This window comes from Oryzias latipes, chromosome 17 (assembly GCF_053564925.1).
Source record: "Oryzias latipes strain Hd-rR chromosome 17, Olatipes_Hd-rR_3.1".
Classification (NCBI taxonomy): Eukaryota; Metazoa; Chordata; class Actinopteri; order Beloniformes; family Adrianichthyidae; genus Oryzias; species Oryzias latipes.
The window spans coordinates 15,109,749-15,125,303 of NC_136253.1; the positions used below are offsets into that span (position 1 = coordinate 15,109,749).

Here is a 15,555-nt window from a genome sequence, read left to right on the forward strand (position 1 = left end):
AATCAAAGTTGTTTGAAACAAACTGTACACAACCGAACATTTAAGTCTTAAAAAATAAACCAAATGAGTGAGTGTACAAACTGTGATAATCGATGATCATCCATAGTTAAAAATCAGCTCTTTTTAAATTATGTTATTATCAATCATGTTTTTCTCTAACTGCAGCTTTGTCATGAAGGGTTTTTTTTAATTTTTTATTATACTATGTAGTTTGAGATCTTGCACTTGCTTATGTGAACCACCAGAACGCAGCAGAGCTCTTCTTGAACTGGACAAAAGAACAGAAGAGCAAATTTCCTGACAATGTATTCAGCACAAATTCTGGTGGAAAAGTTTATTAAGCTAATTTTGTTACAGATCTTAATAAAAAATGAAGTTAAAGCACAGAGTAATCAAAAACTGTTGGTGTTTGAATGTTTATTTCTCTTCTGGTGGTAATGTCAATCATCTAAGAGCTAGTACTGCTGAGCAGAAAGACTCACCAGTGGGTCAACTGGTCCTTATATGTATTTTTTGGGGGGCACACGAATGATAAAAGATAAAGTTTTGTTTATAAGCTTTTGATGCGGTTTGGTTCTTTACCCCATTCCTGCAGGTCTCTCCTCCAGCAGGCAGCAACAATGCGTATTTATGCACTCATTGAGGAAAAAGCTTCATTCAGAAATACATAGGAATCTAAGCAGAGGCTCATGTATGTAAGGACTCAGCAGACACACAATGCGACAATTTAGATTTTTCACAGTTCCAGGTGTCACAAATGGAAACTTTCAGTTTGAATTTATCTGGAGTTTTTGTACACTAAAATTCCCATGTGCTATGCCAACAATATTGACTTTTTTGTGTGCTTTATGCAGAAACCTTATGATTTTTCGTGCATTCAAGTGTTTTATTCTGAAAAGGTGATGTGTTTAATGCTTAAACATTTGGGGCTTTCATGCAGAAACTTTCATTGCTTGCACACCATTTTTTTTTTTACATTTTTCACTGAAGAGTTGAATGCTGAGAATTATAATTGTTTCAGTCTAAAACTTTCAAATGTTTAATTCCAAAACTGTAAGTCTTATGTTGAACCAGGAGCAGGCGACTTCAGATATCGTTGTCGCACTCATGGCTGATTACCTGGATCTGTTGTGTCCAGCCAAAAAACCCGTCAGATGTTAGAAAGCAGGCAGGGATGCGGGTCTTGGCCTCCAGCACGCCATCCATAATCATTGTTCATGAAGCGTTCACTTTAAAAGAATGGGGCAATCATTCCATGTTTTGTTAACCAGAAAAATATTTTAAAGGTGTTATCTACAATCATTTATTGAAATGCTGTGTGTAGTTCTAGGTCAGTGTTTGCAGCTGCAGCTGGCTTTTGTACAGACCAGCAGCTGTTTCAGGAAGCCGGCTTATCATAGACCAAGCTTTCAGAAAAACCTTGACTAAGTGAGCCTGAGCTGTAACTTTCTGTGTTTTTGGGTTCATAAAGGCAGTGATCAGTGACCAGGTGGGTGTGTATGTGTATGTGTGAGTTCTTGTGTAAGTTTGCGTGTCTTTTCATGTGTGTGTTGAGCAGCAGGTGTTGTGTCTATGTGTGGTTTGTCTGTTGGTCTGTCAGTTGAAGACTTTTTTTTAAACACGCTATAAAACTGCTTTGTTTAGCTTTACCAAAATTGTACTTCATTATATAAGGGATATATAATATATTTTGCATATATATTATATACATTTAAACAAAAAAAGTGATTCTAGACTGAATGTGATGTATTCATTTTTGGATGAAGTTGGTGTTTGGATTATTTCTCTTTGTAAAGTCCTTTGAGCTGCAGACGATCTGTATGACAAATGCCTATGTGCTTCCTTTTGATCAGCTTTACATAGAAAAGGCAAGTAAAGCATGAAGCCAAGCAACAAGTCCAATTACTTTTAACTGTTAAGTGAATTCACTTGTTTTACAGTCAACATGAGGCAGTGTTAGCATTCTTGCCTCACTGTGAGAAGCCCTTGGTTTGCATATTGGTAGGGACCTTTCTATGAGGAGTTTGAATATTGCCCCGGTGTATTTGTGGCACTCCGGCTATCTGGAGTCAGTCCTGCGTGTCAGCAGGACTGAGGAGATCCTCAAAGAATTCCTTCCACCGCCCCAAAATATTCCCAGTGGAAGTCAACAGCTCCTTATCTACGCTGAAAAAGGTGCCTCCAGAATACTGCTTCTCCCTTCTGTAATACTTGATGGTTTTCTTGAATCTGTTTGAGCCCAGCAAAAGTTTCTCAGTAGAGTCAAACTCCTCACAGGACCATGTTTTTCCTCGGGCGCAGCTCACTTAGACTGTGTCACAAGAACAGACAGGCGTTTATCAGCTCAGCTAAAAGACTACAAAGTTAAATCAGGGTTAGGCAGGCAGGAGTCAATAACTGGCATGAGAGCATCAGAGAAGAGACACAGGTGGTCAGGATCCAGGTGAGAGTCAGGGCAGATGGCAGGAGATCATATCCAGATACAACACTCGGTAATGAAGGCAGAATACCACAAACAATACTTCACACTGCGTGAAGCTCAGTGCAGTGTTTAAGCATCCAGGAAGTATGCGCTGGGGTTGCTGGGAGATGTAGTGTTGTTAGAACTGGTGACCAGCGGGGGACACAGAGCTCTGACTTCAAATATAGACTGTTGGTACCTGTCAGCTGCGTCAGGAGTCCAATAGGTCAACCAGGCTTGGTAGAACTCTTTCTTTAGCTTGATGGCATCCTTTATTTTTGGTTATCCACCATCGAATTTGGTGATTGCCACCTCAACATGAAATAGACCTTGCAACCACAGCTCAGAACAGCAGCAGAGACAAGAGGGGAGGAGAGCGAGTTTCACTTGGATTCAATTTTTCCAGCCTACCTTTGTGCCCGTTTAAAGTTTTCCTGGATGTGGGAGTTGAAGCCCTCCCTGATGGAGGGCTTAGCCAGATGTTTCCAGTCAACTGTCACATTTTGTTTGATTTGATTGATTTATTGATTCATTTCAAGCATTGTAGTCAAAGCAATAAAGAAAAGGAGTGGGAAGAAGCGAGTTCATATAATCCCACCCCTACTGATTTTGATGGTTTTACAGTTTTTATAATCCAGTTCTGATCAGATAAGATTCTCTTCAAGTAACAAAATCCAGTGCCTAGCAATGACTGATTAACTTCAGAAAACATTCATTCATAATTTCAGTAAACAGTTTGAGTCCTTGCCTTCCAGCAAATCCATCTCACCACCAGGTAGTGATCAGAAGTGAACATGGTGTTTGTTAGAGACAAACTTCGAAGATTTACAGAAGTCAAACAACAGAACGGCACTCGGATTCAAAGACACATTCTTCCTCTTCCAATGGTTTGGGTCAGTCTTAGGTTGGTTTACAGATAGCAGGCTCATCTCCTCTGTTCTCAGGAATGTAGGTTTCCACTGCTCCTGCATCTGTCAAACACTGTCAATTGGCTTCAGGTTGTGCCTAATGGAGATTTCTGCACACTGTTGGTCAGCAGGTTTGGCTGTCCACCACTGACTTCCTTGCTTGGGTTTTGTCCAGGAAGTTGTCCACCCGTTTCATCTATCCTTTCACTATGTCCAAGGTGACAAACCTGTTTTATTATGTCTTCCCTGACCTTTAGACATTCCACGTCTCAAAGCCTGTCCGGACCAGCTAGAGTCCTAAAGATCAGAAGATGTCACGATTAGAGGGTATTTAGAGTTTAGTTTGAGCAAGACACAAAAGATTCAAATATGAATGCTTTGCTAAAAATATGTCGGTGTTTATGATAAAAAAACAACCAAAAAGCTCCTTCATACTTCCAAAAGAAATTAGGTCAATCACAATATTAGGCTTTTCTCATTTAGCCAATGAGCCCCAACATTTATCTGAATGTGTGCAGTTCAAATCCTACAATCCAATTATTGCCCTTCAGAGGATAGTGGGGTTGTTAGGGGTTTGGGTGTACTGGTGGAGGGATGATACGGTGATGCAGTTATTCACAGAGAGGGAGGTCCAAATTATTAGCGTTTCCAACATCTTGTTGTTCGTGCTCATTTTCTTTCCCCATCAGGGTGGGAGGTGTGAAAGGAGTGGGGGGTTGTGTGTAGGTCTGGGTAGGGGGGCCCTATTTTTTTTTAATTTTCGTGCTTGTTTTTATATTATTTATTTTGTTTTGTTTTAATGTAAAGCACTTTGTGTTATGCTTTCACATGAAAATTGCTTTAGAAATAAAGTTTGATTGATTGATTGATACTAAAATACGCATTCATTAATTTACAGGAAGGTAGGGCAGACAGCATCTTCAGGGTTCTCTTTTATTTAGCTTCTCTTCTGTCATAATAATTTCTCCTGTATTTGTGTTTGTTTTTGTGTACAATATTATGAGGGGTTATCTTATTATTTTATTGCATGTGTGGAATAAGCGACCTGTCGCTATTTCAGGCAGGCACACTCGGCAGTGTTTTACAGGTTACTCCCCTAGGGCGGATCAGTCAATTAACTCACCTGCTCAGCGTTCTATTTAAGCCCAGGTGTGCAGTTGTTCATTCTCTTTCTTACCTTGAGCGCTCATTCTTCGCCCCTCCCTCCTCCCCGGCTTCCACCTGTTGGCTCTGTTAAGGGGGGTTTTGTTACCCCGAAAGTTTTATGGAAATTAACTCATCGAATTGAACGGAGCCTTATGCCAAATGAAAAAGATGTGAATGCCAACTTAAAGAATGTGAAATGAAGTATGTGAAATACATATTTCTTACTGCAAGAGTTGTCTGACTGAAATTATATTTTTGTTTGTTATGCCGTGTACAGCAACTTGAGCTGTTTCATGAAAGCCGCTTTACAAATAAAATGAATTTGAATTTGAATTCTGATTATTGAGTGTAACACACACTGCTTCTCTCGCAAACGGAGAACCCAGATTCTCTGTTTGTGAGTTTGTTGTTTCAAAGTGTGAAACCACAGTGAACGTAATTGAAGCTGCAGGGCACAAACACAGACAGCTGCAGAAAGTTTTTATTGTCTGTCAACAGCATTTCCTGTAAACAATAACCACTGAAAGCAGATTTATATACGCTGTTGTTCATCAGCCCCCCATCCCTCTCAGGTCTGTGGTAGAAAATTGAACAAGAAGACAGTTTTGCAGCTTTAAAAACAATGAAGAACATTTTTCTTTGCAGGTAGACTGAACCAGTTTTTACAAAGACAAGCTAAAATATAGCTGCTTTATCCTAATGAAGGTTTAGAGTGACAGTTGTTTGACTAAAGTCCTCATGGACCAGTGCCCTGCCCTTTTTCAGTCAGACTCTACCATTTTTGTTAACAATACATGTCCGACCTGATCAGAAGAATCAAGGCATGGAAGGAATTTTATCTCTTGAGGTCTGCAGGTTGACATCCCTGCTCTGGAAGAAACCATCTTTGATGTCCTTAACGGCTATGTCTTAACTCACTCCCTATTCCCTAAATACTAAAAAACAATTTAGTGCAAGACTATCTAGTGCCCTAGATTTTAAAAGCAATTTGGACATCATGCTTACTAAATGTTTTTAGTAAGCATGATGAAGTCACCAAGTAAAACATAGTACATATGAGCATTTTTCAACAACTATTTATCAACCTATTGTGTTCTGATGATGAAAACGTTGATGGGTTATTGAAAAAATACATTTAAATACATTTTTTCCGCAAAGATTGTTCAAACTCAATGCGTTGAGGTCTATATGCCTAATCGGGATCACTCTGGTTTTGCACAGAGACTTCTGGGAAATTTAAAGTGCACTCCATTTTGGATAGATTTGGACAGCACTACAAAAGGGGGAACAGACTTTGTAGTACACTACGTAGTGAGTAGTAAAGTAATTAAAAAACAAACTAATTTGTCATGAAGATAATGAAACGTTTGAATGCGTTTTGGGTTACTGCACAAATCAATGTGGTGCAGAATTTTATTGTGATTCAAAGTGTTTTGACATTCCATTTAAAATTCGATTCTGCACTTTGCTCCACAGGTTCTACAAGGATTTTTCAGAACTTTAGGAAAAACAGAAGTGATTGATCATAAAAAATTCTCATGCCCATGATCTCATGAAGTTATGGAAATATAAATAAATATGTTTTTGCAATCGGATGAGAACTGTGTCTGACAGATGTCTAACACGAGGACGTTTCTTGTAATTAGGACGATAAAAGTTGTTTGTTGCTTTAGCCACAGCTTCTGATGTTGAGGCTGCAGAGCATAAACACACACAGCATTTCCTGTAATTCAAACCACTGAGAGCAGATTCATGTCTGCTGCTGTTCACTAATCAACCTCACTCCTCTCTGCTCTCTGTCTTTATTCTGCTGCATGCAAACTTTTAGTATTTTTATGTTCTAGAAAGAATCACAAACTTACAGCAGGTCTACTAATTCTGGTCTTTGTGATCTATCACCCTGCCTGTTTTACAACTTTTTCTGCCTTTTTGCTGCTCATTACATGAATCAGGTGCAGTCAGTCAAGCAAACATGGGAACACAGCTAATCGGCAAAGGGAGTGGGGGGTACTAAAAGGCTGGGTCATAACAGAGTTAAATGTCTTTGAAGAAAAAGAAACAAGAAGGCTCTCTTTGTGTTTATTGAGAATCTTGTTGATACATGTGGAGAATATGGAACAGTGTGGCCAAACAGAACATCCTCACAAGGCAGCTACTGACATAGACTGATCTACACCAAGTCACAAAGAGCATTGGAGAGCTGTGAAAGATCATAAAAGACGAGCAGAAAACAGTCATTCAGCATGTCTGGAGTTGGTGGATGCTCCCTTGTTTCTGAGGATCATCAGCAGAGAGAGTCCACAGCAGTACACCAGACTCTTCACTATCAGCACTGAGTACAGCAGGCAGAGCAGCTTCACCCTGCACTCAGACTGGAAGGACAGCTTCACCAGATCCAGAGGAGGAACAGAGGAACCTGCAGCAGGAATCTCTGAAACAGAGAAAGAGTCAGAAAGAGTCAGCATGAAGCTGAATCTCTGTTGAACACAGTCACCAAGCCTTCATTACCTTGATGTGTTTGGGCCTCCACTGTGCCCCCCTCATGTTTGATGGAGCAGATGTATTTATAGGAGCTGTCCTCTTGCTGATGGAGCAGCAGGATGGAGGCGCTGCGTCCCGACTCTCTGAGATCCAGCTGCTCTTCAGAGGTCAGGTCCTCCAGTGGTCCGTTGTTCTTCTGTCTTTTCCAGGAGAACTGGACCACAGGAGGAAACATGGCTGAGGCCAGACACAGCAGGGAGCTGCTCCCCTCCACATGGACTCTGGATGCTGCTGGGTACACGCTCACCACGGGCTTCACTACGGACTCATCTGAAGTTTGACAGCAGCAACAAGCAGCACAGACACACACTCACACAGTCAACAGCAGCTTCCAGAAGTGCATTCAGTCTGATCCTGGAAACTCCATGAACTCTGATCACTAAACTCCTCATCAATGCAGCACAAAGTTCACTTCACTCACTGGATTCAGCTTCACATCAAACCGTCATCAGGAGACACGACGGCTGCAAATCATTTCTACACTCAGACTAACTCATTTGGAAGAAAAAGATTTAATCTTTGCTTTCAAAATTAATAAATATCATACAAGGTAGTTCATCAAATGATATTCTTTTAAAAAAACACATAAACTTAAAAAAAAGATTTTAAAGTTGTAGTTTAGTCATTCAAAAAGTTCTTTAATAACTTAGAACAGATTACTGTTTCCTTATTTTATTTTATTGAACTTAAAAAACACAACATCACTTTTTGGTTAACTTTTAAACACAATTTATACATGTTCAACAATTCAACACAGAACAAAGAAATATACAAACATGTCCAAAATTTTGAATCAACGATTTTTCCCCCTAATTTCCAAGTATTATCTAAAGCACAAAGGTTGATCCAGAAAATGAAAATAATACCTTTGAATTAGTAATTTAATACAGATAAGACATTTTCAGTTGTTCTAAAATTAATTTAATGTAACTAAATGTGAAAATTATATAAACAAATTTTGATAATTTTAAAATTAATATTAAAATATTACATTTTTTTGTCAGAAATCAAGAATCAGTTTAGTTGTTCAGTGAGATTTCAACATGTTTGCAGAAATGATTCAGCTTTTCTTCTGGAACAATGGCTGCTTGATGAATTCTCTGCTAATGATGAACAAACTAACATGTGAAGCTGAAGCAGCAGAAACTGACTTGAAACACATTTTCTACAATCAAACAGCTGAAGGAGCAGAAATGGTTCTTCTTACCCGTTACAAACAGTCTAGTTCCAGATCCAAAGATGGAGTACTCATAGTCCAGACACAGTGAAAAAGTGTGCTACAAAAACCTGTGTGCTGTTAAAGTGTCATCTGAGTGAATCAGGATCATATTTCAGCTCCATGATGAGTTTCTCTAATGTTCAGATCAACATGACTGTCTCTGTCTGCAGTGGAGGAACTTGGTGAACTGCTGTGTGAAATGAGAGAAGAAAATGACAAATATTCCTGCAGTTATTAGATGAAGGATTCATGCAGAAACTGACAGCATGGAAGAGGAAATGTAGAGTTGTGCACATGTGCAATTATCCTGAAGTACATCAATTTGTTTTCTTCTGATCCTCTTGAAACCACAGGAACATGAGAGAAAGCTGCTGAACTTTGTGCAGCTTTCAAACATCGTGATGAGACAATGAAAAGAAATGTTACTGTTGGGGGAAGGTGAGGCACACCGTGTCTAGATTGCCAATCTAGCAATGATTCCTTAAGACTGAAATGTGATACCAGCAGAAAGATGGATGAATGGATGGATGGGTTGGTTGGTTGGTTTGGGATTCATGTTTCAAAGTCGATACTGTAAGGTCCATAACAGGACAACCCCCAGCAAGTCGCTAAAGTGAGTTCAATACTTTGTTTGAACTAAAGAAGTTAACAGGAAAATAAAAGACATCTGAACATTCAGAAAACCACAGAGTTCAAGGATTTCTTTGAGGCGGATGTTAGTGTTTGATTTTTTTATTTGCTCACATGGAGTTTCTTCATAAAAATGCCCTAAAGAGCCAAACTGAGACCAGACTGCAGTAGGGCAAACAGATGTCTTGCTGATAACCTGAAACATCAAAGATGCTCTTTAACCCTTGTGCTATCCTAGGCACTTTAACATTGGGAGTTGGGTCATCTAGACCCCACAAGTGCGCCGAACCTTTTTTTCTTCAAGGATTTGTGATCTTCACTGGTGTCCATGGATTACATGAAATCTTTCCACCTTTACCCACCTGTGTCATGGTAGGGAGAACACGTCAATGGTTCTCTTGACCCCATAGGATAGCACAAGGGTTAAGTCCCAAATCAAATGATAGCAAAAGGAGCAAAAACAAACATTGAACAAAGAGAAAACAGAACAGTTCAGCAAGTTGGTGTGAGGGCTGGCAGAGCAGCAGCAGATCTAAGGGGCTGACTGAGCAGAGCCAGTCATGTGGACGTTTCTGGGGGTCTAGCAGGAAGACAGCAGAACAGGAGATGGTGACCGGTCCATCAGGAGGTCAAACTGTAAGATAGTTTTAGACAGTGTGTTCTATGTGTCTCTCAGAACGGCTGCTAATTCTTTCAACTAAGTATGTCTGTTAAATTCCCACTGATACTCTGGACAAGTGAAGCATTTTTTGGACTGTGGGACGAAGCCGAAGTTCCCTTAAAAAACCTCACACATTCATTAGTAGGTTATGCTGGGATTTGAGCAAGGGCCTTCCTGCTGTGAAGGGACTCTACCAACCACTGTGCAGCAGAGTAGACCAAGCATTCCAAGCTGACTAAAACCTCAACATTGTGTATTTTTGTCCCTTAGAGTCTGCAGAAGCTATTAAACTCTGATTTCTGTATTAATGAAACTCATGATGAAGTAATGATCAGAGGAAATATTGGCTATTTAAAAATTTGGAAGATGTATTTGTATGTTTATTGTCAAAACTGTTTCATACTTTGATAATTTCATTTTTATCTCTGCTTTTTGATTTTATTTGATGCTTTAAGTGTGCCTTTGAGTCTGAGTGAGATGAAGATGAACCAGGCTGTGGTTTCCTGCTCTCTTTCTGTCACAAATCGGTTCATCTGCAGGTTTTTGTTCAGCCTGCAGGGATCATTTTTCACTGTGGAGACTGATCCTCCTGCAGCTGCAGTAGTAGGAGGCTGAATGATCCACTTTTAGTCTGTTGATCTTTAATTCACATCCACTCAGAGTTTTCTTAGATAAGAAATCCTCTTCCTGGGGATGACCATAATCTTTTTTTATTTTGCAGTCACGTCCATAAAAATGAACAATTTTTTTAAATGTTTCTGTTTCTTTCTTCTGCCACCATAATACGTAATCAGGGTAACACTGCTCAACTAGCCCACAACTAAATGTGATGTATTGACCAACCCTTCCGGTCAATGTTAGATCATCCTGAATCAGCTCTGCGGCCATGGCAACCAGTGCTGCAGAGACACAGACAGACAGGTGAAGGTCAGGATGACAGTGTTTGTTCCAGGTAGACCTGGTTGGCTCCTGATTAGCTGCAAACACTCACCTGAACACAGACAGCACAGAGCAGCAGCTGGGAGGAAAAGCATTTTGTTCAGCCGTGTTTCCTCTGCTCAACCTGAGGAGAAGTGGTGTTCTGATGCAGCTGAGGACAAAGAAGGACCTGAGAGCTGTGAGATGAGAGCAGGACCACGCTCTTTGGGACTCCTCCTCCAAGCTCCCATCAACCCTGCAGCTCACAGAGAAGACTGCTGCTGCAGACGGACAGCTCAGCTGAAGCTGCTGTGTGGTTTCATCTTCCTGATTTGAATCTGACTGCAGATTAAGAGAATCTGGGTCACATGATGCACAAACACACTCTGGTTAAAAGTCAAAGAACTTTCACTTTATTTAGGCAAATCAATTTTTCTCATTTATTTGATTTCCAAACAGGATCCGTGTCGCTTAAGAGTTTTTACAGTTTATCAGTTTTAAATTACAGTGGTTTGCATTGTTTCTATTTGATCTATTAGTTTTTGAAGAGATCTAAACATTTTTTATAGTTTTCACCTTTGTCAGGTCTGCTGGTTGCATAAAAATGATTTTTAATGATTCAGAACAGCAGATGGATCAGACCATGTGGCTCAACAAACACAAACTAATAAAAGCTTCAGTCTGGACCTCCAGAAGCTAGATTCTGAACCCCTTCTCCAGAGGATTTGGATCCACAGTCTAGCTCTTCTGATCATCGATTCAGGCAAGGTGCCGCTGAATCTGTTGCATGAATGTTCTGTCTGTTCTTCTTTTGGTTCAGAATTCTGCAATAAATGTTAAGATTCTTGCAGATCTTTATGTTTTTTATTATTTTGAGAATAATCATCACTTAACCTAGATGCTGTTTTCTACTCTCCTGTCACAAACAGTTCATCATCTGCAGGTTTTTTATCTACTGTAATTTTTGTTTGTTTTTTGTCTTACGTTTTTAAGCAGATAAAGATGAAAGTGTAATTTTACAAAACAAGAAAACCTTTAGGGAATTTTCAACTGAAAACTTTGCTCCTACTCTGAAACAGACTGGCGACGTGTCCAGGCCTCGCCTTCACCAAACAGAAGCTGGTTTGGCTCCAGCAACGCCCTGACGCTGAAATGGATTCAGAACATGGATGGATGGCTTTGTTCTTCTAAAAAATTATAAAGAGTTGAGGTACAAGTTTACAAATCCTCTAATAATCAGTGAGAGATACTTAGATTGTGAAGATCCTCCAGAGTAGAGCTCAACTCTTCAGCTCTCTCTTTAAAGCCCCTCCCACATCCCAGAGTCTTGGATTTGTAGAGAGTGATGTCTTCCTTCATGATTACGAAATCATTGCAACTTTCAATAAAGTGTTTAATCTAGAATATTTTTATTCACAACAAACATTGCTCATGGATTAATCTGTATTCCTACACTGCAGAGGGTTGGACAGATTTCTACAGGTTTACCCCTAAAAATGATGAACCAGACAAAAAAAATCTGATTTTTGGGGAAAATGTTAATTCATGCACAATTCTTTTTTTCCTCGCAGACTATGATGCTAGTACAAAAAAATACTGTAACCACATATGATGTTTTTCTATTCTTTAAAATAGAAAATAAGATGTCTGAGTTCCAGCTTGAAACTGTAAAAAAATAAAGAAAGATTTAGGAAATCAGGATGTGGAGGTGCAGAAGAAGACCTGGTCCTTGTGCGTCCTCAGGTGAACCCTCAGGTGTGTTTTCCTCTTAAATGTGCGTCCGCAGGCTCCACAGCGAAACGGCCTCTCGTCCGTGTGTGTTCTCATGTGTGCTGACAGGTTCCCGTTCTGGGTGAAGCCTTTGCCGCAGGTCTTGCAGCAGAAGGACTTCTCGCCAGTGTGGATCTTCCTGTGCACGCTCAGGTGGCTGCGGTGCATGAAGCTCCTCCCACAGGTGTCGCAGGTGAACAGCTTCTCGCCCGTGTGGGTCCTCATGTGGCTCAGCAGGTTGCATTTTTGGGAGAAGCGTCTGCCGCAAGTCCTGCAGGGGAAGAGCTTCTCTCCAGTGTGGGTCCTCCTGTGCACGCTCAGGTTGCTGCTGCAGGTGAAGCTCTTCCCACAGGTCTCACAGCAAAACAGCTTCTCCCCCGCGTGGATTCGGACGTGGCTCAGCAGGTTGCCCTTTTGGGTGAAGCCCTTCCCACAGGTTCTACAAATGTATGGCCGCACACCACTGTGGATCCGTAGGTGCTGCTTCATGCTGTACTTGTCTTTCAGAGTTTTTCCACAAATCTCACAGTTTACAGATTTGTTGGAGGACGTATCGTTGAGGCAAAACGATGAGGAGGAAGAGCTTTCTCCATAAGTGCTCATTTCTTCTTTTATTTCCAGATTCTTGGCTGATTCCAGGTCTGGACCCTGGCTCTCGATCAGTAGAGAGTCCAGGAAGTGGAGCTGAGCAGCTTTGGGTTCTATTTCAGAACCAGAGAACATCTGGGCAGAAAGATCCACCTCAGTCTCTGATCCAAGCTGCTTCCAATCCTGACTGCAACCCAGCTGTGGCTGTTCCTCCTTGATCCACTTCAGCTCTGGTTCCTCCGGGCCCTTTTGGTGGTTAAGGGACAGCGGGTTGACCACGAACTCCTTACAGATGAATGCTGGGATATCTGTGAGAAGAAAGAGGAAAACAGCTAAATATTTGACAAAAAACACAATTAAGTGCAGTTTATTCTAGGTTTATTCAGCTCTGATTTACTTAATTTTGGGAGATCTGTGATCGGCCAATACACACATGTAGCAACAAGTCAATTCGTATCATAATTAGTGGCTGTTAATATGAATTAAAGTCAATATTGGTTCATTTCGAAGGATCTGATTGGACCTGATTCCCTGACCTAAAATCTATTCAGGACATCTTTAGCTAAAAATTCAACCAGTGTGACTCAGAGATAAATCCCTGGGTCTGGAACAGTGCAGGTGAAGTTTTCCTGAGTTTTTCTGTGTATTTCTTGCAAGATAATCAAGTGTAAATTAAATATGTGTACAAACAAGCGAACTAGTAAACTAGAATTGCTGGCAAATCCATTCATATTTTAGTCTAATAAAGTTCAGCCCATTGTTGTTTTTCCACATCAAAATGATCAAAAGGGAACATAATGAGAACATTCTACCACACTATATGGTCACATGTCTTTGCTAAAATTAAAGTGTTTCCACACATTGGACTGAAACGATGGACTGATAATATTTTCAATTCAATTCCATTTTATTTGTATAGCCCAAAATCACAACAACAGTCATATCGATGGGCTTCGTACTGTTGATTGTAAAGTAAACATAAAATCAAAAGGATCATGAATACATAGAATTGAGTAGGAAGATTCTTAACTGAACTAACTAAACAGACTAAACTAAAATGGGGATCTCTGCCCTTTGACCCTCCGTCACGGTAAGGAAAAACTCCTAAATAAACCGGATTCTAGAAAAAAAAGAGGAAACCTCAGGTGTCTACATGAAGGAGGGATCCTCCCCCAGGGGGTGTCATCATGTGTGTTGTGGCTATGATGACACTTGGTTATTTGTACGATCAATTCAGAAGGTTTACAGTAAAATAACTATCTCAGTTCAAATAGTATTTTCAAATATTGATGAAATCAATTTGTTTAATTTTGGGTATAAACAGTACTATAAAAACGTATAGAAAAGTGTTCATGAACATTAGCTTTACACTACTTATCTCTTTTATGGTTCTTAAATGGAGAAACCTGATGGTGTATGTAATCATAACTCTTTTTATAGCTTTCATCTACTCCCATAAAGGGCTGCTGGAGTGACTCCTCCACCTCCATATAATCTTATCCAGACTCCTCTATCCTAGTTTCATGAGGATAATTATCAGTGATATAAAAAAACCTGTTGTTTTCAGTCTCAACTCGTGGTGACATTTTGTTCTTTTCTTTTGTTGTTGTTGACTACATTCACTCCAGCTTTGCCCAGATGGTCTCTCCAGAGGCCCCTGCTGTTCTCTATCTGCTTCAGTCCACTCACCTCACATCCAGGTTTACTGATTTAATGATGAGAGTCTGCATAGTCTTTACAGCCCCAACCTAAAATTCCTTAAAAACAGCAACAGAACAGTTATCTTGACAGAGCTAGAAGAACTCCTTCATTTCAGTAAAAAGAACTGACTCTACCCTCCTAGCGGAGGACGTCCAAAAAAATAACAAATGGAGGATCTAAACTTACGTTTGTGAATGAGCTGTATTGTAAAACTCAACAGTCTATCTGGCGTTCGTACCTGCTATGTTGTTTGTGTTTCTTTTCCAGCTGCTACAATTATCCAGCAGTCTGTGCTGACGATCCATGATCTCTTCCTCATACTGGACGATGGTCTTTTCAAACTGTCTGAAGATTTCTTCAGCAGCAGCAGTGAGTCGCTCGCTGATAAACTCTCTCAGAGACTGAACTGAAGACATCGCTGCTTATATGCACACATACGCCGGGAAAACGAGCTAAAACAGCTTTTTCTTGAAAGGAGTCCACACTGCTACGGGGTTTGTTTACTTCCGCTAGTGTCACACTAAGACGGTCCGATGGGGAACACGAGTTACTTTTCACGGCTGCCTTCCTCCAAAACACTAAAAGTTTTTTTCAAACTCCAAATATATTTTATTTTATCGAGAAATTTTGTTTACATAAATGAAAAAATATATATATATAAGTTTAAACCTGAAAGTTATTGTCACATGCAATGAAGAGATTTTAGATTTAAACATTTTGATAAAAATATTTCATTTTCTTTTGAACTTTGAGACTGGTTAGTCTTTTTTTCTAGTTCTAATATTTTGCTAAAGTTTATTTTGTTTATGCTTTTCTTTATTTTTTTTTCTATTTTGTGAAAATTTGAACTGAAATATATTCATTGTTACAGCAGTAATTATGTTTCAATGAAAAGTCTGATATCATGACAGGAGTTTTTCTAAACCTCCGCTCTGTTATTTTTTTTATTGATCTGTATTTAACCAGGATATTCCCCATTGAGAATTCATTCCTCGTTTGTAAGGGAGTTTTG

The 15,555-nt window shown here is 39.9% G+C and overlaps 2 protein-coding genes across 3 annotated transcripts; both read right to left on the reverse strand.

Annotated features, from left to right (window-relative positions):
* Nucleotides 1-6,581: 6,581 nt before the first annotated feature.
* LOC101172526 (uncharacterized) lies at nucleotides 6,582-9,612 on the reverse strand. Its single transcript, XM_078934660.1, has 2 exons — nucleotides 7,024-9,612; nucleotides 6,582-6,946 (listed from the first exon to the last, which is right to left on the reverse strand). Exons 1-2 carry the CDS (start codon nucleotides 7,229-7,231, stop codon nucleotides 6,750-6,752), a joined length of 405 nt encoding a protein of 134 aa, XP_078790786.1. The 5' UTR covers nucleotides 7,232-9,612; the 3' UTR covers nucleotides 6,582-6,749.
* A 371-nt stretch (nucleotides 9,613-9,983) lies between these two features.
* On the reverse strand, nucleotides 9,984-15,083 carry LOC101170955 (uncharacterized). Of its 2 annotated transcripts, XR_013650582.1 has the most exons (4): nucleotides 14,782-15,083; nucleotides 12,207-13,150; nucleotides 10,558-10,822; nucleotides 9,984-10,465 (listed from the first exon to the last, which is right to left on the reverse strand). XR_013650582.1 is itself a non-coding variant. In XM_023965687.2 (2 exons), exons 1-2 carry the CDS (start codon nucleotides 14,957-14,959, stop codon nucleotides 12,180-12,182), a joined length of 1,149 nt encoding a protein of 382 aa, XP_023821455.1. In that variant the 5' UTR covers nucleotides 14,960-15,083; the 3' UTR covers nucleotides 11,877-12,179. The 2 variants fall into 2 exon arrangements, 1 of the variants encoding a protein (XP_023821455.1); XM_023965687.2 differs by lacking the exons at nucleotides 9,984-10,465; nucleotides 10,558-10,822 and having other exon boundaries at nucleotides 11,877-13,150.
* Nucleotides 15,084-15,555: the final 472 nt, after the last annotated feature.